General features: G+C 38.4%; 1 protein-coding gene across 1 annotated transcript; it reads left to right on the forward strand.

Annotated features, from left to right (window-relative positions):
* LOC107640954 (protein FAR1-RELATED SEQUENCE 5-like) lies at positions 2,383 to 13,648 on the forward strand. Its single transcript, XM_016344459.1, has 4 exons — positions 2,383 to 2,855; positions 12,704 to 12,898; positions 12,979 to 13,095; positions 13,318 to 13,648. Exons 1-4 carry the CDS (start codon positions 2,383 to 2,385, stop codon positions 13,646 to 13,648), a joined length of 1,116 nt encoding a protein of 371 aa, XP_016199945.1.

The following is a 25,434-nucleotide window of genomic DNA, read 5'->3' on the forward strand; positions in this document are numbered from 1 at the left end:
TTGCCGTACTCCTACAAACTCTATAATTTTTATAAAGTTTGCCTGGCGAATTTCACTTTAAATTAAAAAAAAATAACTAACTAGAGTACATAACAATACAGAAGAGTACGAAATAAGTCATATTTTTATCAAAAAAATGGTTTTTTTTATTTATAATGAAAAAATCCTTGTTAAGTATGGTTTATTCTTGTATATTTGTGTATTTTGTTGAGACGATGATAATGGTTGACATTGATGTCGGCGATATTGAAGAAGTCATGTTTGTTGTTTGTGTATTTTTATGTACTCCTATCTACTATTGGAGACGATGATAATGGCTTAAAAATTGCAATTTTTGAAAATTTAGAAGAAGTTCGTTGTTGTTGTCTGTTTACTTTTGTGTACTCCTATCTACTATAGGAGATGATGATAATGGCTTAAAAATTGCAATTTTTGAAAAGGAAAAGTATATGGAACCAACTCCAAATAAGCCAAGAATGGAACAACTTAATTAATTATAAATATAGTAATTATTTTTATTCATTTATAATTTAAAATATTTGTTAATAATTGTTTCACCACATTCAAATTTGAAAGGGAGATACGCTCAGTAGTACTACGACGTCAATCACGGAAACTGATTACATGACTTTTGTCTCTTCACCCTTCTTCCCTCTCCAGCACCGCCGTCCATCTGTTCTCTCCCCCAAAAAGCAAAGACGCCAACCTCCTTCATCCAAGGCACCCCCCGGCGCTCCGCTATCGGTAACATTCGGTACGTGACGCCATTAGCGGTGCTGAGATTGTTCGGGGGGCAACACTTTCCCGGCTGCGGTGAAATAGTTCACTCTTCTTCTCATTAATTTTCTCCACCGTCTTAACCAAATAACTCAATCGGTGTCTCCGTCGTCACTTCTCCACCGTGCGGGCCGCTTTTCCTGCATTAAGAAGCCGCCGTTGGTGCAACACGTTCCCGGGTGCCTTGCAACCTTTCACGCTTTTCATCATCAATTGTTCCCACCGTCTACATCAAATCACTTAACCCGTCGCTCTGTCGTCGCTTCTCCACGGTGCGTACCTCGTTTCCTCTACAAAGAAGCGGCCGTCGCGGCACAAAGCTTCCGGAAAAAAACATTCTCCATGGACCTTTCAATCCCGGAAGGCAAATCGAATAGCACATTGGTCAATACTAACGAAGGCAATGAAGAATTAAGTGTCAATGAAGTTGTTAATCAAGAGGGGTCTAAGGTATGTTGTATGTTGTATAGGTTAGTCTTCAATTGCATGACGTTTGATGAGAACGTGACCGGTGAATGTTTCTTGTTCATGGTATTTAGATAGTTTTTAAGTTTATTTATTTCGAAAAATGTGGTACACTGATGTGGTTAGTGGACATATTAATAAGGTATGCTTGTAATTGAATATAGCATTCCTTTGTATACTTGTAAGTTATAATGTGTGGCATCAATCAAATAAGATCCCTGAAGGCTATTCTTAGCTAATGTCATTGAAAAAAAATTCCGATAGAGAGAGACATAGATAGTGGATATAGAAATACATTGGGTTGTGGAGAAGACATGTAAAATCTTTTTGCTCAAAGACAAAATTTTGTGTCTTTTATATTCTTCCTAAATGTGTGAATAGAAAATATCTATTTTCATCTCTATACTGTTGTATTTCTATGTCACAATTCATGCAATCAATTAAATGTTGTTAATGATTCATTGATGCCTAAGAGAAATTTTATGAAAATGTGTGTTGTGAATGTTTCTTATTCATGGTAATTAGATATTTTTTACATTGATTTTTTTGGGAAAATCTGGAGCAATGATGTGGTTAGTTGAGATATTAATAAAGTATGCTTGACTCTTATATGTGTTTCCTTTTATTTGTTGATATGTTTTATTGGATTGCTTCATTATATACTAATGGTCATAAGTTGATTAAAGTTTTTTTTCCGATGGTCTTTAATTGAAGGTCGACGAAATTACCAACGTCATGGTGATGAGAAAGGATGAGTTAGAATTAAGACATGAGGTTTGGATTATTTCTTATTGTTTGTTAGCAGTTATAGTTACCACGTTAATACTATCTTTAATTCGTATTTGGTTCTGTGAATTGGCTTTACAGTTGCCGGATCATAGTGGGATCAGTGAAGAGAAAATCCCAGTCATAGGAATGAGTTTTGATTCGTTGCATTTGGCACATGAGTTTTATGCAAATTATGCAAAGAAATTGGGGTTCGTAACTAAAGTCAGGAACACGAATTTCGACAAGACGCGGAAGGACGCAAAGATACCCATTAATCAATCTCTTCACTGCACTTGAGACGGTTATCGGGAATCTCGGGTTAAGGCAGCAATTCGGTCGAACAGAATAACAGCCACAAGATGCAGAGCAAGGATGTATGTCATGCTGGACAGGGAGAAGGAATGTTGGGTTGTGTCTAGGTTAGAATTGAGGCATTCTCACCCCTGTTCGGCTAAGAAAGCTGTCCACTATCATGAGTATAGGGAGTTGACCATGCATGCTAAGTGCGTCATCACGGATAACGACGAGGGTGGTATAAAACCCAAAAAGACGTATCTAGCACTGGCAAACGAGGTTGGTGGGTCTTCAAACCTGAATTTTTCAGAAAATGATGTCAGAAATTACATCACAAGCAATCTCCGATGCTCCGATGACAATGTAGACTTCAAGAGGATGATGAATTATTTCGTTCGAATGAAGGAGATCAATCCTAATTTCTTTTATGCCATAGATGTTGACGATGCTAATAAATTTAGGAGCGCACTCTGGGTAGATGCAAGGTGCAGGGCTTCGTATGAATATTATGGAGATGTGGTGTCGTTCGACACCACTTACAGAAGAAACAGGTCTGTATACTTATTGGTGAATTGCAAGAGCAGTTATCTGTTAAATTTGTCATGTTGCCTCACATTTGCTTTTACTATATTATTGACGTCGGGATTTTTGCTAGTAAAGAATTTCATAAAAATAGTCGCGTTGTAGATATAGTTTCTAAACCAACAGAAATCCCTTCGTACAGATGTTTTCGTTGTCACAAGTAACAAACCCCTAAATAAATTGATAACCGAAGTATTCAAACCTTGGGTCGTCTTTTCAAGGAACTGCAGGGAAGTATGTTCTTATTATTGGTTATGGAGATTGTAAATTGGGGTTTTGAGAATGAGGAGCGAATAGTCTAATTAGCAAATAAAGCAAATGAAGAACAAGCAATTTAAATGGCAAGTAAAATAAATAAATGACTATAAATAAACTTTTGGCAAAGTATGAGAAATTGGAGGTCCTATCCTAGCTATCCTTATCAATGATGATGAAAATCGAACTTAATTCCACTTTGTTAACCTTTACTAAGATAAAGGAAGGTCAATGGATTAATTGGTTTGATCTTCAGATCCTATTTATTTTCTAAGAAAAGATTGGGATTATTGAAGTTCAATTCAATTAACAAAGATAACAATTATCAATCATGTTTGAGTTTGATAACTCCTGAGTTACTGATTTCTTAACCAAGACCAAAAGGAGAAAAGTAAATCTACTTGAATAAAAATTCCTTCAGACTGGGAATAATAGCAACATAAATAAAAGAAAGCAATATTAAACTGAAATACCTCAAATAACATTAATTCAAAAGAGTAGTATGTAACATGGAAGAATTCATAAATCAAATTGCAAAAGTAAATAAAAGGGAATATTGAACCTGATAAAGAGATAATCCTGAAAGCGAATAAAATCCTAATTCTAAATCCTAATCCTAAAGAGAGAAGAGAGAGGAGAGAACCTCTCTCTAAACTAAATCTAAATCATGAAAACTAAACTAAAGTGGAGACTCTCTTTGAATGGATGCATTCTCCCACTTCATAACCTCTGGTCTATGCCTTCTGGACTTGGATTTGGGCCAAAAGGGCTTCAGATATCGCTGGGAGCGTTTTCTGTAATTTCTGGTGCGTGGCCTCTGTCACGCGTCCGCGTGGGTCACGCGGTTGCGTCAATTGGAGTTTTTCTTATCACGCGGTCGCGTCAGTCATGCGGCCGCGCCATATGTGTTCTGCTTAAGGCGCGCGGTCGCATCAATCATGCGGCCGCGTCGCTGCTTCTTCGCGCTTGGCATGCGGCCGCGTCGTCCATTCGATCGCGTGGATGCCAGTTTCTTCACGAACTCCATTTTGTGCTTTCCTTTCATTTTTGTATGTTTCCTTTCCATCCTTTAAGTCATTTCTGCCTTAGAAGATCTGAAACTACTCAACACACTAATCACGGCATCGAATGGAAATAAAGGGTAATTAAAATAATTAATTTTAAAGCATTGGAAACATGTTTTTCACATACATCACATAATAAGGAAGGAAAAGTAAAACCATGCAATTAATATGAATAAGTGGGTGAAGGATTGAATAAATCACTCAAACTAAGCATAAAATATATCATAAAATATGGGTTTATCAACCTCCCCACACTTAAACAATAGCATGTCCTCATGCTAAATCTAAGAGTAATGTTAGGTTAAAGTGGTGGAATACCATGCAATGCAATCTAATCTAAATGCAACTACCTAGATGCATCATGCAATTCTAATTTTTATTCACTTGTATATAAAGTTTGCATGTAGTTAAATTAATTCACATTCTCAAGGAGTCATATATGCATAGCCAAACCTTAGATAATAATAAAGCACTTTTACAATTGAGATGGGAAAGAAAAATATTTTACAAACTTGCAAGACAATTAATAATTTAAGCATAGATATATGTTAATGAGCTATTGAACCCTCACTGGATTTTGTGTTTACTCTCTAGTCACTTAGTGTTTATTGGGCTAATCACTCTATTCTTCTTTTTATTCTTACTTTCTATAACTTTGTTCTTCATCTAACCAATCAACAATTATAGAATATAGACATACCAAAAATCATGAGGTCTTTAGTTAAGGTTATAATGGGGCCAAGGTAAAGGTAAGGGTATATGTATAAGGCTAAGTGAGCTAATAAGTGAATCCTTAATTAGTCTAAGATCTCACCTAACATACATACTTTGTAAAGCAAAGCTTCTTTACCTATTTTCCCATATTTTCCCACTTTTGATGTTACATGCTCATGTTTCAATGTTTATTTTTATCCCATGTGCATTGCTTTATTTCACATTTGGGGAATTCTTTTGTGTCCCCTTTATTCAACTACTTGAAAAATAACATTTTTTTAATGCACATGGTAATTCAATTATTTTGATTTCACATGAGCATGCTTCCCAAAACTTTTATTTTGAATTATTTTATTCTTTTCAACTTTTCTACCCTTTTGTTTTTATCATCCATGTTCCCAATAGGTTTTCCCACATTTAAACTGTACATACTTCCTATCTTAAGCTAACCAAGGATTCAACTTGGAATTTTTATTTTGTTTTTCTGCTTAAGGCTAGTAATGTGGTTTATAGAATAAAAGGGGATTTAAAGGCTCAAGGGGGCTGACAAGGGTGATGTAAAAGGTAGGCTATTTTGGGATAAGTGAGCTAAAATCAAATAATGGCCTCAATCACTCTCTTGGTATGTATTTCTATTCAATAATTGGACATATAGATTAAAACAAAGTAAAGAATACCAGAATAAATAAGAAGGGCAGAACACACAGGAATAAAAATTATGGTTTGAATGTAACCATACAATTAAGCTCAAAACTCACAGGCTGTGTGTTCTCTAACTCAAAATTCATATATCAGTTATATATGTCATGCAAGTTTAGTTAAAAATTCCCATTATTCTCAATGTAAAACTTAAGGTGGCTTTAAAGTTCTAGTGTTTCTCCTTGATGAAATGTTGTTAACTAACTAACATGTAATGCTATATATACAAGGTGTGTGGATTGTTTCTATTATGTTCAAGTCTCTAGTTTACTTCCTTTTTATATTTTCAATCTAAGCTAAAATATCATATGTTAAAAAGGGTAAACTATACTAATTAATCCACAATTTCTATAACTAATAAGTTAGAATTGCAACTAAACTAGATAACTAAAATATGAACTAAGGTGCAACATGCAAAAATATAATCAAAATACATGAAAAGAGTAATGTATAAGTACTGAGAAAATAAAAATAAAAATAAAGAAAAAAATACAGAAAAGTAGCAAAATAAAGTAAAAGATTCTGTAGTAGTTCACCAAAAAATACGCCAGAGATGACGGCCTCCCCACACTTAAAATGAAGCATCGTCCCTTATGCTCACTCAAGCAGGGTGTGAAGGGGTGTCATCACTGGAAGGATGTGTGGCCGGAGTCTCTGAGGTGGTGGTCTGAGGATCTGCCTACTGCAGAGGAGGTACTGACTGGATAAGGATCTCGGGATCTACAGCCTGAATCTGAGGCGGAGCCTCTTGAAGTGATGCGGCCTGCTATGTGCCTGCCTGCTCGGCCTCGCTCTGTGGATGGGTCGCTGCCTCGTGATCATCCGCCTCCTCCTCAGATGCTTCGGATGGTGTGTCAGGCTCGGAGGGGATGTCGCCAGATCGTATCATCAGCTTCAGGTGCTCATAGCGTCGCTTGTTGCGATGCTCCATCTGGTCAAGCCGTCGAAACAGGCGGTGCACTAGATGATAGACGGGCTCTGGGGCAGGTAGAGGTGCAGTGGTGGTGGCAGGGGTAGCTGGGGTAGCTGTAGAGGAAGAGGGGCCAGCAGACGGTGTGGCTGTCTCAGCAGTAGCAGTGAGGAAAGGAGGTCTGTAGCCCAAAGCCAGAAAGTTCCTGCTGTGAGGGATAATCTTCTTGCATTCTGCAGCAGGTGACTTTTCATCAGCATCCTCCAAGGCACGTCAGCTCGACGGCCTAGCTGGGTAATCAGATAAGGAAAGGGAAGAGTGCCTCGGACGTGGACCCTGGCCATATAGTACCGGATAAAGCGTGGCAGATACAGGTCCTTACCTTCCATCACACACCATAGGAGGGTGATCATAGCGGCTGGTAACTCAGTCTCGTGAGTACTCGGCATAATGAAGTTGCTAAGTATCTGATGCCAAAGCCGAGCCTCATCATTCAAGTAAATCCGCTTGATTTCCTTTGGCATGGTAGTGTTCTGACTCATAATCCAAGGAACGGTCGGGTCAAGGGCTATCCTGGCCTTGACTGCATCCCAATCAAATCTCATGAAGCGCATGTCCTCCTCAGCTTTTTGATAGCCATCCAGCTGATCAGTTTTAGGCAGAAGTTTCAAAACATCTTCAATGGCCTCTTCAGTGACCAGAATCTGCTTCCCTCTAAGGTTCATTGCATCTAGGGAAGTTTTGAAGTAATTGCAGTAGAATTCCCTTACCTAAGATGCATTGACCTCAGTCAGGTTTTTCTCCAGGAAAAACCAGCCTCTTTGTTTGATCTGATCAGAGGAGTATTGCTGGAGTTCTTCTGGGATCTTCAAAGTCCTCTCCAGGTATATGTTCCTAGAGGTTGCAAACACCGGATACTTCAGCTCACAGTATCGGTTTGCAAACTTTATTGGATCATTAGCAGGGAGTAGCTGGTCAGCCTTCTCATGCGGGGTAAAGTTTTTCTCCCGCCAGGAGTCATCGTGCATGATATCCATGATGGACATGGTGGATTCTCCTCTTTTACGTTTGCCAGTAGTTGCCTTTGCTTTTCCCTTTCTCTGGGTGGCAGACATCCTGAAAAACAGAAAACCAGGATATAATAAAAACAAAAAAACAAATAGGCAAATAGTCAAAAGAAACACAAAGTGGCAAAGGAGCAATAGGATAAGGAATATGAGTTAAGTAAATGTGCATTAAGGATTGTATAGGAGTTAAAAGTCCGAAAAGAAGAATTCACAATCCAAAATGTAATAGAAGGCATGTTAAATAGAAAAAAGTATCAGTATGCCATGGTTAGTAGGTTAGAAGAAAGTGAAAAACCAGAAGAAATATTGTGAAAGGTTAGGTTGGTTAGAATTGAAAAAGAGTTCAGGAAGTTAAAATTAGTGGGTTATTAAAAAGTGGGTTAAGGTAAGTGGCATAATGATAAGTTTCTAAGTAACAAGCATTCACAATTAGAGGCTACAGGTAACTCATAGCCAAACAAGAAAAACAGGTTGATGATGATTCAGATAGATATAGAAATAGCAAAAATTTGAATCTAAGCATCAAAAATGCAATTTATGAACCAGGAAATAAAAAAGGATAAGAAAGCTTACCCTGGCATTCATGAATGGTTTTGGTAAAAGCAGAGTAAAGCAGAGTTTAAATAACCAAAACCAAAACATGAATGAAAGTCAAAATAGTTTACAGAAATTTAGCAGCATTCCGGCTAAAATTGGATGTTCCCGGAAAATAAATAGCAATCAGAATAGTTCATATGAATTAAAATAGATTGCAATTAAAGAGTATAAACAAGAAAGAACAGTTGCAATAGCAGCATGAACTTGAAGAACAGCATATGAACATGACTAACATACAGCAACAGCAGAATTGCAAATTGATAAAGCAAGAAACACGAATAGTGCAATTAAACAGGCCTAAATCCACTAACCACATCCTAGGCTACCTTAACAACCTAGAATCCACTACAACATGCATATCTAACTAGCCTAAATATGAACATAAACAGAAAAATATGAATTAACTACGAATGGATAGAAGGGTGGTGTTCGTCGGAACCTAATAGGCGAATTAAAGAGAGTGAGGTAGAGAGGTGGCTGGGGATGGTGGCGGTGGTGTCTGGCGCGGCGGTGAAGGGTGGCGCGGTGGCGGTGGTTGCTGTTCGGAGGCAGGGAGGGAAAGGTAGGGGTAATGGGGGTAGGGGAGAGAGGGGAAGGAAGGGGGCGCTTGGTTGGAGAAGAAGAGAGGAAGAAGAAGGGTTTGGGGGGGGCGCGACTGGTAGGGTTCGCGTGACTGGGGGGTTATAAGTTTGAATCCACGCGATTGCGTGGGCACGCGGTCGCGTGGTTGGGCTGAAATGGTGGTTGACGCGATCGCGTGGGTGGTGCAATCTTATGGAATGGAAAAAGAGTGAATGATGCGATCACATGAGGCATGCGATCGCGTCACTGGAATTTGTGCCAAACGCACAATTTCAGCGTCGTTTTAGCGCAACTCTCTATCTCCTTTTGGGGGTGTGATGCAATCCATGCGACGCGATCGCGTCGCTCACGCGATCGCATAGCATTGGTGTTGTGCAAATGACGCGATCGCGTGAGTGACGCAATCGCGTGGACCATTTGTGCAAAACTCACAATGGCCGCACGATTCCAGCCTAACTTTCTGGACGTTGGATCTTTACGCCGATCTCCAGATGACATGGCTGCGTGAATGACGCGGTCGCGTGGGAAGTGTTTGTCGTAACTTGATGCGATCGCATGAATGATGCGGTCGCGTCACACACCTTTTTTTTTATGTAGTATGCAGAATGCAATGATTAATATGAATGCGATGCAAAACTCCAGGTTCAATATAATAATATAAAACTTGAAAACAAATAAAACTAAATAAAAATTTGAAAAAGGGACGTTCATACCATGGTGGGTTGTCTCCCACCTAGCACTTTTAGTTAAAGTCCTTAAGTTGGACATTGGATGAGCTTCCTGTTATGGCGGCTTATGCTTAAATTCATCCAGAAATCTCCACCAATGCTTAGAATGCCAATAGCCTCCGGGGTCCCAAACTAGGCATGTGAAGCTTCTGAGTAGCTTCAGACTGATTGTCAGGCTCCCGGGGTAACGAATGTCAAAATAGATTCCAGGATCCCAAACTTTGCTTTTAAATCTGCCGTCTTGATCTATACTTTCCATCTGGGCGGTTTAGAAATTAGATTCTCACCAGGATAACCAAACGTTTTCCGAGATCCATCCGATTGAACATGAAACCAATCCTTATACTTCGAGTTGAAGCGTGGAACCTTATTGAACCTTGTGCACCAGCTCTGAGTACAAGCCATGTCCCGCTTGCTCTTAAAGCCGCAAAGAGCTCTAAGCTGGCCATCTGTTTCAAGCAAACCATATTCAAGCGGAAAAATACAGTTAAAGGTTAAGGATTGTACCCACTTGAAGCTTGTATTGGGTGGTAATGGCCCTGGGATAGGTGGTTCCAGTGGTTCTGTGAGTTCTACTCCCTTCTGCTCTTCTGTGAAATTCTCCACTTCTTTGCAAGATTCTTCAAATGTATCCATGTCCTGATCAAAGCCATCTATGTCTTCCTCATCACTTAAGTCATAGACTGGAGGTTGAGAGAAATCTACCTCCGTATCATCTTCGTATTCACTTGGGAAAGATTCTTCGATCTCAGAGAATTCACTCGCAGATGCAAGCTCATTACTAGAAGAACTTGATTTGAGATTATCATCATCAAGGAGACTTGCTTCTTGGGTTATTCTGTCTAGTTTTTCATGAAAGACTTGCTCTGGGGATTGCGCACAATCCTCCTTAGCATCAATTGTAACGTCCTTGACAGAATGCTCCACAACTTTGGATTCCCATGGAGGTTCAGCGTCTCCTAAGTCTTCAACCAACTCTTTTTCTTTTACAATAACAACTTCCTCTACTTGTTCCAGTACGAAGCCATGCTTTGTCTTGTCCACTGGAGTTTCTAGTATCTCTTTCATGCTACGCTCTTCTTTGGATTGTCCACATGGGGTTGTGGGAGGTTCTTGAATGTTCGAACGTCTAGAAGATAATTGCCTTACTGCTTGCTCCAGTTGATGAAGGGTTGTTTGAAGTTGATCTACTGTTTTCTTGAGGCGAACTTCTGATTCTCGGGGTGATAGATTTGGATATGGTACATGGGGAAGTGGTGATGTTTGGGAGTAATTGGATTGGAATCGGGGTAAATGAGGATCATACGGTGGTGAATGGTGAAAAGGAGCTTGTGAGTGTGGTGGTTCGAAGTTATGTTGAGAGGGTGGTCTATAAGCACAGGGTGGGGCTTGTTGGTGATTACAAGGCTGTCCACCACGTCTATTTGCTTGGTATGCATTGTAGAATGGTCTTTGTCTATGATATCTTGGAGGGTGTTGTTGCCTAAAGGGTTGATCAGATCCTCTTAGCTCCATCCATCTTTGATTGCTCTGACCTTGATGCATGTTCCTATTATAACTTTCGTTCCTTTCAATAATATTAGAACTAAACTCAAAGCGAAAAGGGTGAGAATTCATAGTAGCTAATAAAAATAAAAGGGGAAAATAAAGACAAATAAACAAGTAAAAGAAAATATTTACAATAACCAATAATAAGGCACACGATTGCAGTTCCCCGGCAACGGCGCCATTTTGACGTCGGGATTTTTGCTAGTAAAGAATTTCATAAAAACAGTCGCGTTGTAGATATAGTTTCTAAACCAACAGAAATCCCTTCGTACAAACGTTTTGGTTGTCACGAGTAACAAACCCCTAAATAAATTGATAACCGAAGTATTCAAACCTCGGGTCGTCTTCTCAAGGAACTGCAGGGAAGTATGTTCTTATTATTGGTTATGGAGATTGTAAATTGGGGTTTTGAGAATGAGGAGTGAATAGTCTAATTAGCAAATAAAGCAAATGAAGAACAAGCAATTTAAATGGCAAGTAAAATAAATAAATGACTGTAAATAAACTTTTGACAAGGTATGAGAAATTGGAGGTCCTATCCTAGCTATCCTTATCAATGATGATGAAAATCGAATCTTAATTCTACTTTGTTAACCTTTACTAAGATAAAGGAAGGTCAAGGGATTAATTGGTTTGATCTTCGGATCCTATTTATTTTCTAAGAAAATATTGGGATTATTGAAGTTCAATTCAATTAACAAAGATAACAATTATCAATCATGTTTGAGTTTGATAACTCATGAGTTACTGATTTCTTAACCAAGACCAAAAGGAGAAAAGTAAATCTACTTGAATAAAAATTCCTTCAGACTGGGAATAATAGCAACATAAATAAAAGAAAGCAATATTAAACTGAAATACCTCAAATAACATTAATTCAAAAGAGTAGTCTGTAACATGGAAGAATTCATAAATCAAATTGCAAAAATAAATAAAAGGGAATATTGAACCTGATAAAGAGATAATCCTGAAAGCGAATAAAATCTAATTCTAAATCCTAATCCTAAAGAGAGAAGAGAGATGAGAGAACCTCTCTCTAAACTAAATCTAAATCATGAAAACTAAACTAAAGTGGAGACTCTCTTTGAATGGATGCATTCTCCCACTTCATAACCTCTAGTCTATGCCTTCTGGACTTGGATTTGGGCCAAAAAGGACTTTAGAAATCGCTGGGAGCGATTTCTGTAATTTCTGGTGCATGGCCTCTGTCACGCGTCCACGTGGGTCACGTGGTTGCGTCAATTGGAGTTTTCCTTATCACGCGGTCGTGTCAGTCATGCGGCCGCGTCGCTGCTTCTTCGCGCTTGGCATGCGGCCGCGTCGTCCATGCGATCACATGGATGCCACTTTCTTCACGAACTCCATTTTGTGCTTTCCTTCCATTTTTGTATGTTTCCTTTCCATCCTTTAAGTCATTCCTGCCTTAGAAGATCTGAAACTACTCAACACACTAATCACGGAATTGAATGGAAATAAAGGGTAATTAAAATATTTAATTTTAAAGCATAGGAAACATGTTTTTCACATACATCACACAATAAGGAAGGGAAAGTAAAACCATGCAATTAATATGAATAAGTGGGTGAAGGATTGAATAAATCACTCAAACTAAGCATAAAATATATCATAAAATATGGGTTTATCAATTATCAGGCATGGTCCACCACTTGCATCCTTTGTCGGTGTAAACCACCATGGGAAATCTACTCTTCTTGGCTGTGCTTTACTTTGGAGTGAGGAGATCCCTAGTTTCGAGTGGGTGTTCACACAGTGGGTGAGATGCGTTGAGACTGTGCCAAGGGGATCATCACTGACCAGTGCAAGGCGATGGCTGGTGCTATTAGGAAGGTCCTACCTAATACTATCCACAAATGGTGCATCTGGCACATAATTAAGAAATCACAATTCAAACTCGGTGGCTACGATAGGTACGGAGAATTGAGTGCAATGATGAATCACATTGTGTGGAATTCTTCTTCGAGTGAATCGTTTGAAGTTTATTGGGTTGGTTTCATCAAAGAATTTGACTTACGCCATAATAGATGGTTAGCAAGTCTGTGATCGTTAAATTAAATCCAATATGTTGATTTCATGTTGCCTACTTATCCACTTCATGTTATTTCTTCCGGCTTGATTCTGTTCTTGTGTTTTTTCTGAGAAATGTCACTGAGTTTTCTACCTTACTAGTCAGTGGATGTTATTTTCAATACACAAACAGATGTTTTTTCTCATAGTGTGTCTGGATATTTTTTTATTTGTTTTATTAGTGCTTTGGAAGTTGTCATCATGTTGTGTATAAGCGGCACTCTTATGCTATTTTTTTTTGGGGCAGACCTTTATGCGAATCGACAGAAGTGGGTTCCAATATTCTTCAAGAGTGAATTTTGGGCCGGCGTGAGGAGTACACATCGTAGTGAAAGTATGCACGCATTTTATGGTGGATTTCTGCATTGCAAGAGTGGGTTGGTTCAGTTCGTCCATGAATACGACAATGTGCTTAGAAACAAGGAGCAAAAGGAGCTTGAAGATGACGCTGCGGACTCGAAAGAAGTCATCCCATGTATAGGGAGCACTTGCATTGAGAGACAGTTTCAGTAGGAATACATCTGTAATATGTTCAAAACCCTTCAGCTGGAGGTAAGAAAAAAAACTAATTGCGTGGTTCGGTCAACTGAACAAAAGGGAGATACAATTTCTATTAAAATGGATGAGCAGAAGCTATTTTGGAGGAAGCCTGTCTACCATACTTTCATAGTAGAGTTTGACCCTTTGAGTCAAAAGAGTCGGTGCGAGTGCAACAAGTTTGAATCCGCTGGTATATTGTGTTCCCACACCCTTGTGGTGTGGTCATACTACAGAGTTGACACAGTACCGAGCTACTATGTTCTTCCTCGATGGAGTAAGAATGTCATCTGCAAGCACACTTACATTAAGAGTAGCCATGACGTGGCTCAGACCGATGAAAGCCACAACTTGTTCAAGCATCTGTGTTTAGAGTTCTATAACGTTGCTCAATAGTTTGTTGCCTGTGATGAGGAAGCAGCCATCTTGCGAGCTACCCTTTGGGATGCAAAGTTCAAGCTGACTGATTACCGTGCCAGCATGCGTTCCCCTACTCTTGATGCGACTCAGAATACCATGCCCACACAGAGCACAGGCAGTGTTATTATACATGACATACAGGGACCCTCAAGAGTTAAAACCAAAGGACGGCCGAAGAGTAAGAGACTTGGAGCAGAGTTGGACAAGTCAATTAAGAAGTCAATGCAAAAAAGGAAAAGGAAATTACATCTGGTATGTGTTAGAAGTGACGTATATTTTAATTTTTTCTTATAGAATAGTGTTCTTGATTTATATATGCTGTTCTCTTTGTGTTGTGCATCTTGTAGGATGTTGCTGACCTTCAGACAGATAATGATCATGATGGTTCTGTAAATAAAAGATTTGAGGATTCTACTATATGGAATTCATCGGATGGTGGCGGATTCATACCCATGTTGAACTCTTTTAGGCATATATGGTTAGGTTTCTTGGCGTGGGTGTTTTGTCATACTTAGCTAGATTTCTTGGTTCTTTAGACACAACTGAATAAACTCTTCCCTTTTTTGTTTTGTCACTTGCATTTATCCTGTTATGAAGTATTCATTCAAAGAAACAAAAGCACAACTGTTGTTATCTTTTCCCCAATTATTGGTTATTATGGTTTTAAGGAAACGAATTGTCACTTATTTGTTCGCAAAAATCATTAAATTCGCCCTGAAAACTGTTGAAGAGTATTAAGAAAAAAAACAAAAGGCATTCACATCTCAATGAAGTGCATGCAGTAGTTAATGCTTAACACATGAAACAAAGAAACCATATCCGAAACCATCCATTTCACAATGAGAAGAAACATCCGAGTGCCTATCAAAAGCACATGCACTTAAAATCTTGGTCAAAGTCACCGGTGCCACCGTAAACGAATCAGCCGTTTAAACTGATTACGACCGAAGGCCGTGCAATGCTTAAAGTTCCAGCAACTTCACCATTTCAGCAATAGAAAACAATGATAAAAAAAATAAATAATGCCTCCACTTAGTTAACACCACGCTAGTGAATGGAAAGAATTGCCACTTAAGCATAGGCATGAACAAAAGGGTTATATACACTGATCAGAGTTGACTAAATAGTATAAATAGGCAATGCATTGATTAATGAACTAGAGACATCCACAATTTGAAAACTAATTGCTTGAGAATCCTGAATTACTTAACATATGAAACCTGCTGAGGAGTATCTAACAAAACACGAGCCACTCACTTTAGAGTTCTATAACGTTGCTCAATAGTTTGTTGCCTGTGATGAGGAAGCAGCCATCTTGCGAGCTACCCTTTGGGATGCAAAGTTCAAGCTGACTGATTACCGTGCCAGCATGCGTTCCCCTACTCTTGATGCGACTCAGAATACCATGCCCACACAGAGCACAGGCAGTGTTATTATACATGACATACAGGGACCCTCAAGAGTTAAAACCAAAGGACGGCCGAAGAGTAAGAGACTTGGAGCAGAGTTGGACAAGTCAATTAAGAAGTCAATGCAAAAAAGGAAAAGGAAATTACATCTGGTATGTGTTAGAAGTGACGTATATTTTAATTTTTTCTTATAGAATAGTGTTCTTGATTTATATATGCTGTTCTCTTTGTGTTGTGCATCTTGTAGGATGTTGCTGACCTTCAGACAGATAATGATCATGATGGTTCTGTAAATAAAAGATTTGAGGATTCTACTATATGGAATTCATCGGATGGTGGCGGATTCATACCCATGTTGAACTCTTTTAGGCATATATGGTTAGGTTTCTTGGCGTGGGTGTTTTGTCATACTTAGCTAGATTTCTTGGTTCTTTAGACACAACTGAATAAACTCTTCCCTTTTTTGTTTTGTCACTTGCATTTATCCTGTTATGAAGTATTCATTCAAAGAAACAAAAGCACAACTGTTGTTATCTTTTCCCCAATTATTGGTTATTATGGTTTTAAGGAAACGAATTGTCACTTATTTGTTCGCAAAAATCATTAAATTCGCCCTGAAAACTGTTGAAGAGTATTAAGAAAAAAAACAAAAGGCATTCACATCTCAATGAAGTGCATGCAGTAGTTAATGCTTAACACATGAAACAAAGAAACCATATCCGAAACCATCCATTTCACAATGAGAAGAAACATCCGAGTGCCTATCAAAAGCACATGCACTTAAAATCTTGGTCAAAGTCACCGGTGCCACCGTAAACGAATCAGCCGTTTAAACTGATTACGACCGAAGGCCGTGCAATGCTTAAAGTTCCAGCAACTTCACCATTTCAGCAATAGAAAACAATGATAAAAAAAATAAATAATGCCTCCACTTAGTTAACACCACGCTAGTGAATGGAAAGAATTGCCACTTAAGCATAGGCATGAACAAAAGGGTTATATACACTGATCAGAGTTGACTAAATAGTATAAATAGGCAATGCATTGATTAATGAACTAGAGACATCCACAATTTGAAAACTAATTGCTTGAGAATCCTGAATTACTTAACATATGAAACCTGCTGAGGAGTATCTAACAAAACACGAGCCACTCACTTGGCTAAAACATGATAAATTGGAAAACAAATTCAGAACCATCCAATTTATAAAGAAAAGAAACATCCTAATGCCTAGCATAAACACCATCCACGTAGAGGTTTTGGATTGATTGTCACCATCAACTTGACAAAATCAGCAACATGAAATCATAAACCTGTAGTGAAACAAGATTTATGAGGCTCACACGAAATGAATCTAAGTCGAAAAATGCCATATTAATGTCTATAACTCTATCACACGAAAATCATAGATATAGTAAGGCAAGTGTCTATATTGATGATTTTTTACCTAGGCATTTGTCTTCTTCTGTTGTCTTCCCCCCTTGTTTGGCTTTATAGTGGGTAGCCCCGCACGCTGCAGCATGCTCTTCGTGCTCGATGCCGTGAACGGTAATCTCACAGCCTTAGTCTTTTTCCTTGGCTGGTTGCGGCGCACAGGATTGCTGTCCAATGTCTGCTGCACCTTCCCAATTTGTGAATTATAAGGACCCATCACTATGTCTAGTATGATTTCCTTCCAAAACTCCTGTACAACGTCCTGCATGGCAATTTCGTGTTGGTCGGTAATTCTAAAAGCGATAAAGAAATTGATCTGAAAGAGGTACAACTTAATTGTTATAACATATTTAACTTCACCTTGTCCCAAAGCTGCAAGGGTTTCTCTAAACTCCAAAACTGCATGAACTTGATCATGAATACACCACAATCACAGCTATATGTACAAACAGAAAATATTATTTTCAACCATGATATCATTATCAAGTGAAGTGCTATTAAGAGTATTGATAGGTGTCATTTTAACTGACTCGTTATGTTATTTTGGGACGCTGGGATAGAAACGAGGTAGGCCGTTCTCTGTGGGCTCATATGCGGGCACAGACACTTTCGCCATGTCTTCAATGATTCTCCCCTGGAAAGCAGAAACACGTTAGCAAAAACACATTTTCAACTACTGAGGATGTCGGTGAACTAATTGGTTGACATATACTTACCGCATAAGCATGTATTTTTAATCTTTCATTATTATGCTCTTCTGAATACATAATATCCAGCACCCACAGCCTTTTTTGAGCAATCTCAAAGGCATACAACCACCAATGACGATCGATACAGACTGGGGCAAACCATTGTGATGGAAACAAAAATATCAAAGCAGTTACATGATCAAGTTAGTCACCAAATACAGATAGTTGCGAAATTCTGAAAACATGTAACGTGTTGCGAAACAACTAAAAAAATGAAAGTCAATCACATCTCAATTAAGTACACGCAATCACAAGTGCCTAGGACATGAAAACTAAAAAACATATATAGAACCATCTAATTGGCAATGAACGGGAACATCCTAGTGCCTATTGACGTGAGGGCAGAATTTGGCTAATTAAGAAATCAATATAGAGAATGCGTTGAGAGTATAGTCTTAATCAGCTAAGATCCGCCTTGTCAATTTAGAAAAGTTATCACGAAATTTAGAAATAAAAATACTAGGAGTATGAGTCCCAGGTCGTCTCCCAACGAGTTGCAGGAAAGGGTGCTAACTTATTAATCAAGAATTTTTCAAGAGAGTTTGAGTTTGGATAGTGAGCAATTAAATAATTATAAATTAAAGCAATAAAACTAAGAATAATTATTGATATTCTGGATAAAAAGCCTTGACTGGGGGAATGATTAATTGAAAGTTCTATCCTTGTTGGGATCTCTTAAGTGTAGTATCAAAAAGGTTGTTGTTTTCACTTAGTTAACCCTTATTAAATAAAGGAAAGTCAAGTGATTGAGCTAATCCTTATTCAAGGGTTTCTCTAAACTCCAAAACTGCATGAACTTGATCATGAATACACCACAATCACAGCTATATGTACAAACAGAAAATATTATTTTCAACCATGATATCATTATCAAGTGAAGTGCTATTAAGAGTATTGATAGGTGTCATTTTAACTGACTCGTTATGTTATTTTGGGACGCTGGGATAGAAACGAGGTAGGCCGTTCTCTGTGGGCTCATATGCGGACACAGACACTTTCGCCATGTCTTCAATGATTCTCCCCTGGAAAGCAGAAACACGTTAGCAAAAACACATTTTCAACTACTGAGGATGTCGGTGAACTAATTGGTTGACATATACTTACCGCATAAGCATGTATTTTTAATCTTTCATTATTATGCTCTTCTGAATACATAATATCCAGCACCCACAGCCTTTTTTGAGCAATCTCAAAGGCATACAACCACCAATGACGATCGATACAGACTGGGGCAAACCATTGTGATGGAAACAAAAATATCAAAGCAGTTACATGATCAAGTTAGTCACCAAATACAGATAGTTGCGAAATTCTGAAAACATGTAACGTGTTGCGAAACAACTAAAAAAATGAAAGTCAATCACATCTCAATTAAGTACACGCAATCACAAGTGCCTAAGACATGAAAACTAAAAAACATATATAGAACCATCTAATTGGCAATGAACGGGAACATCCTAGTGCCTATTGACGTGAGGGCAGAATTTGGCTAATTAAGAAATCAATATAGAGAATGCGTTGAGAGTATAGTCTTAATCAGCTAAGATCCGCCTTGTCAATTTAGAAAAGTTATCACGAAATTTAGAAATAAAAATACTAGGAGTATGAGTCCCAGGTCGTCTCCCAACGAGTTGCAGGAAAGGGTGCTAACTTATTAATCAAGAATTTTTCAAGAGAGTTTGAGTTTGGATAGTGAGCAATTAAATAATTATAAATTAAAGCAATAAAACTAAGAATAATTATTGATATTCTGGATAAAAAGCCTTGACTGGGGGAATGATTAATTGGAAGTTCTATCCTTGTTGGGATCTCTTAAGTGTAGTATCAAAAAGGTTGTTGTTTTCACTTAGTTAACCCTTATTAAATAAAGGAAAGTCAAGTGATTGAGCTAATCCTTATTTGCAAATCCTAGTCCTCTCCCTTGAGAAGGTCTAGCGTTAGTAAATACAGAACTAGCCAACAACTTCCAATTTAACCAACACCTAAGTCTTCCAACTCAAGTGTCTCCTCTTAATCAATTCCCATGTCAAGTTTAGGAAATCTACTCCATTGACATGAACATAATACTCAGAAAAATATAAGAAGAAGACATAATAAATTAAATTAAATAAAATAGAGATTGAAAATTAATTAAAATTAAAAGTAATCCTCTCTATCAACAATCCATGAAAATAATCCAATTTAAAACCTTAAGCAAGAATTAAGAATATGTTATAAATAAATAAAAGAGTAAGTAAAGAAACAAACTAGAATAATGTCTTCGACGGAGGTAATGACTCTTCAATATCCAAAAGCAAAAGCAATGAATGTAAAGTGTACCTAGAGGGAAAGTAATGTCTCTCCAGATTCAGATCTAAAACTAAAAGTAATCCTAATGTATCTAAAACTGTAGAGTAAATTACCAATTCCGTCCTCAAATTATCAAAACGCTGACAAAAATAACCTCCACTTTTGTTAACGACAAAAATACACCTAAAATATTGAAAAATGCTACAAAAATATCCGACTGTAAATAAAAATCTATTCCGTTAATAGAGTTAGCTGAGCTGTCAAACGGATTCCGTTACATCCCTTCCTCTGCTTCTCCTTTATTCTTCCTCACTCCCTCCCTCTCCAAACCTCCCAGAAAGACCTTACACCTCACCCTCTTCACTCTCACTCTGAATCTATGGCTGCTGCCTTCCGATCTTCTCTATCCCACGCTCTCACACCCCACTCCCCGCTCGTTTTTTTCTTTTTCCTTCTTCTCACTTTCACTTCTCCAATACACAGAACAATTTCTCATCAACTCACGCCGTTTTCTCTTTGTCTTCAACGGCAGAACCTCGTTGTTGCCACTGTTGCTTACTCGCTACCCCTCCGTTGTCGTCAGAAGAGGATCTCACAGTTCCTTGCCCTCTTCACTCTCTCAGCAGATCTCTCGATCTTTCCTCTCAGATTCGCCATCACCGTCACTGCTTGCTCGCCGCCCCTCCATTGCTGTCAGAAACCTGTCTTGCAGCGCCTTACTCTCCTCTTTCGCAGTAAGCCAGCAGTGGATAGTCCCTCTCTTTCTAGGGCAGTGAGGAGCTATCTCTTCAGCTTCTCTCTTTTTCATTATTTCTCTTTGGATTCTATTATTTTTATTAGATTATTAAAAATATATAATGAAAAATTGTAAAATTGCTGATTATGGAGGATTATTACTAATTATGGCTGATTATTACTGTGGTTGAGATGAAGAGGGTGAGGCGTAAGGTCTATTCTGGGAGTTTTCGAAGAGGGAGGGAGTCACTGAGATGTTGCTTATTGTTGTTGTAATTGCTTTAGGGAGTGAGGAAGGATGGAAGGAGAGGACAATATCACCGCAGGTGCCGTCATTGAGGAGAGAGAGAAGCAGAACAACAAGGAGAGAGAAAGAGAGAGGCAGTGAGAGAGAAGAATCGAAGAAGGAGAAGTGGATGAGCAAGATGACAGAGCAAGACCATTGTCGTACTTGAGGGAGAGAAACCGTGGAAGAAGAGGCGACATCGTATTTTAGGAGAGAAATAATGAGGAAAATGTTGTTGTTGCAGGAGTTTCATCTAGGAAGATGATGTTGTTGTCGTTGTTGCAATTTCGAAGTGACTGAGATATGTTGTTGTGGTTGCAGCTTGCAGCAGCTTCTGGGAGGTTTGAGGGAGAAAAAGAGTGACAGCAGATGATGTTTATTTTTGTTGTAGTTGCATTGAGGAGGGAGGGAGGGAGGGAGAATGAAGAAAAAGCAGAGGAAGAGTTGTAACGGAATCCATTTGACAACTCAGCCAATTCTATTAACGGAATAGATTTTTATTTACGGTCAGGTATTTTTGTAGCGTTTTTTAATATTTTAAGTGTATTTTTGTCGTTAATAAAAGTGGAGGTTATTTTTGTCAGCGTTCTGGTAATTCGAGGGCGGAATTGGTAATTTACTCAAAACTGTATGTCTATTATGTCTAAGATGTGTGTTGAGTTTCTGCATGTTCCCTGGCTTTATTCTGTGTTTCTGGGCCGAAAACTGGGTCAAAACGCGGCCCGAAATCGCCCCCAGCATTTTCTGTTAATTTCCTTGTCATGCGTACACGTCGTCCACGCGTTCGCATCATTCGTGCAGACTCCAATCCGCGTGTATGCGTCAGGCACGCGCACGCGTTGCTGCAATTTTCTCTATTCCGCGCGCTCGCGTGAGCCATGCACGCGCGTCAGTGTTCGCTGGTCATCTCCTTAGTTTCTTGTGTTCCTTCCATTTTTGCAAGCTTCCTCTCCATTCTCTAAGCCATTCCTACCCTATAAAGCCTGAAACACTTGACACACGGATCACAGCATTGAATGGTATAAAGGAGGATTAAAATATACTAATTAAAGATCTCTAGGAAGTAAGTTTTCAACCATAAAACAATATTAGGAAGGAATTATAAAATCATGCAATTAGTATGAATAAGTGGGTAAAGACTTGATGAAACCATTCAATTAAACACAAGATAAACCATAAATAGTAGTTTATCAACCTCCCCACACTTAAACATTAGCATGTCCTCATGCTTAGCTTAAGGAGATAAAATAAATGCGTAGGGAAAAGTAAGACTCATGCAATGCAACCTATGTATATGAATGCAACTATATGATTTTTGTCTACTTGGTTAAAAGTAAATAAGTTCTTCAAGACAAAAATAAATCAAATTCCACTAATTCAAACTATACAGTAAAACAAGTAAACTTGTAAGAAGACAGCTCATGAAAGTAGAGAACATAGAATTAAGCATTGAACCTTCACTGATGGTGTATGTACACTCTAGTCTCTCTAGTGTATAGGGTAATCACTCTACTCTTCTCTAATCATGCTTTCTAAACCTTGTTCTTCACCTAACCAATCAACAAATATTTAATGTACCAATGCAAATATCATGAGGTCTTTTCAAGGTTGTAATGGGGCCAAGGTAAATGTGAGGGTATATATATGGTTAAGTGAGCTATAAATTGAATCCTTGATTAACCTAAGCTCTTACCTATACATATACTTTATACTTTTAAATTCATGCCTAGCTACCCAAAATTTTCCCACTTTTGCATTACATACTCATGCATCAACTCTTCTTTTAACTTGTATCAATTATGCATTGATCTTTTTATTAACTTAACTTAGCATTGGGGTAATTTTATCCCCTTGTTTAATTACTTAATTACTTGAATATTTTTGGATTTTTTTATAATTAAGCATAAAAATAAACATAACATTATCAATGCACATGGATTTTTAATTTTTCTAGTTTCACATGAGTAGGTACCCAAATTCCCATTATTTTATCATGACACATTCCCTTATTAACCCATGTTCCCACAATCTTCCCATACTCAATTGACACACAATCTCTATCTTAAGCTAACCAAAGATTCAATTGGGCTATTTAATTATTTTTCCGCTTAAGGATAGTAATGTGGTAAAGCATAGAACAAATGGAGTTAAAAAGGCTCAAAGTGGCTAACAAAGGCGGTCGAAAGGGTAGGCTATTTTGGGATAAGTGAGCTAAAACAAGTAATGGCCTCAATCATATGCATGCATATAACACATTAAACATTGGACATATAGAATGGAACAAAATAAATATTACAATCATAGAGAAGTAAACACACAAGAATAATATTTATGGTTAAATAATGTAACCATGTAATTAGGCTCAAATCTCACAGGTTGTGTGCTCTTAGCTTTTTAAACTATGTTCCAAATACAACTTCTAACAAATTTAACACAAAAATTCAATTTAAATTAGTGAAAATTTTCAAAAATAGGGTCTTAAAAAGAAATTTATTATTTTTCAACCAAATAGAACATGCATACAACTATCTATTTCTATGCAATCTATCCTATCCCAACAAAAGAAAAATAAATAAATATCCTATAAATAAATATCCTATTTTACTGGTGTTAAGGAAGAGAAATTACCTCCGGAAGTCAGGTACTGACCGACCTCCCCACACTTAAAGCTTTGCACCGTCTTCGGTGCCATCAGTCAGGAACAAAGGGGAGCTGGTAGCAGTATCTTCACCATCGGAACCGTCATGGCTCCCTGTGCTGGTAAATGAAGTGGAGTCCGGGGTGTCTGGGTTTTCTTCAGGTGGGTGGCTACCAATAATCAGCTCCTTGAGGTATGTAAATCGGCGCTTGTTACGGCGCTCTCTTTGCTTTCCTTTCCGGTCTAACCGGTCTAACTTCTCAAGTATCTGATGGAGCAACTGATTTGTTGTAGGTGCTTATGATGTGGAGGTCTGATGTACTTCCCGCTAGGGACGTATTGGTCATCCCGCAAAAGTGTGGTCTTGGTATCCCCAGCTCTGTATGAGACTCCGGCTGCTGAGACTAGATCTGAAATCAAGGCGGGAAAAGGGAAGTTGCCCACAATTTGTACGTGTCCCATAGCATTTCGGATGTGTCTCGGCAAGTTTAGAGGCTGGTCTGTAATGATACACCAGAGTAAAACAGCCATGTCTGCAGTGAAGGAGAACTCATGAGTGCTCGGAAAGACGTAATGGGACATGATCTGTGCCCATACTCGAGCCTCCAAGGTGAGTGCTGAAGCCAATATGCCCTTAGGTCGGGACCGATTTTATCCATAGATCCATATGCTGCCAGGTTGTGCGATAACTCTGAGAACGGCGTCCCAGTCAAATTGGTATGTCTGGTGCTTGAGTGAGGCTTCTTGGAATGCGTCCAATCCTTCTGGAGCAGGGGAAAGATTTAAAGCTCGCTGAATGGCCTCTTTAGTTATGGGGACTTGCTTCTAACGGACATAGACAGACTGCAGGGTTGGCATGTGAAAATTGGATTAGAATTCAACTACCCATGATAGATTAACCTGCCGTGGCTGTCTCTATAGGAATTCCCATTGTCTTTGCTTAATGCGGGGCTCAACAAAGTCAGCAATATTGGTCGGGAGGATAAGAAGGTACTCATTGTTATAATTCCTCTCAGCCAGGATGGGGAACATCTGCTCACAGTAGCGGTTAGTGAACCGCGCAGTATCCTTTGCCGGAAAGGCTTTCTTCTTTTCATCGACCTTGATGATCCTCTTGATTTATTTTGTTGAGGGCTTTACAGCTGTTGAAGATGGCTCTGCAGCTAGTGCTCTTTTTGTTCATTTCTTTGCTGGTGGTTTGGTAGTAGCTTTCTCTTTACCCTTCTTGGTGGCCATCTTGAAAGGAAAAAGGTAAGTACTTTTAAAACTTCAAGGGCTAGAGCAAGGAAGAGGACATGATACGTGATAATCAATGCACAGTAAAGAGGGATGTCGTTAACACATGGTCATGACTACATGTGAGAAGTTCATCACTGGAAATATAGCAAGTGCAGGTGATGACAATTAAATACAAGATGTTTATTGGCATGCCGACAAAGGCATGAGTAGCATAGATCAAGCAATAAATGTCCAAGTTAGATTATCAACTCTTTCAAACTAACAACATGTTTGTATTGACAATTATATTTAATCAATAAAATATAAAAGGGGTTTTGTGAAAAACAGGCATTAGAGTAGTAGAATAACATAAAAGTAATGCATGATGCCATACGGGCTTTTTCACAAACACTGAGCATGCATGGTAAATATGTTATTTGAAAATATTAATTTGAATATGCAAGCAACCCTTTAAGAAGTAATATGTAATTGTCAAACAATTCTTTAATATTTCACAAGCAAGATGTAGAAGAAAACAATCATGTCATTAAATTTCTAACACCAATGAAAAGAATAAAAAGAA

The sequence above is a fragment of the Arachis ipaensis genome, chromosome B05 (assembly GCF_000816755.2).
Source record: "Arachis ipaensis cultivar K30076 chromosome B05, Araip1.1, whole genome shotgun sequence".
NCBI classification, from domain to species: Eukaryota; Viridiplantae; Streptophyta; class Magnoliopsida; order Fabales; family Fabaceae; genus Arachis; species Arachis ipaensis.

Coding starts and splice junctions, on each gene's coding strand:
- LOC107640954 (XM_016344459.1), top strand. CDS start 2,383: ATGTATGTCATGCTGGACAGGGAGAAGGAATGTTGGGTTGTGTCTAGG. Junction 2,856..12,703: donor ACCACTTACAGAAGAAACAG/GTCTGTATACTT, acceptor ATCAATTATCAG/GCATGGTCCACCACTTGCAT. Junction 13,096..13,317: donor GACTTACGCCATAATAGATG/GTTAGCAAGTCT, acceptor TTGTTTTATTAG/TGCTTTGGAAGTTGTCATCA.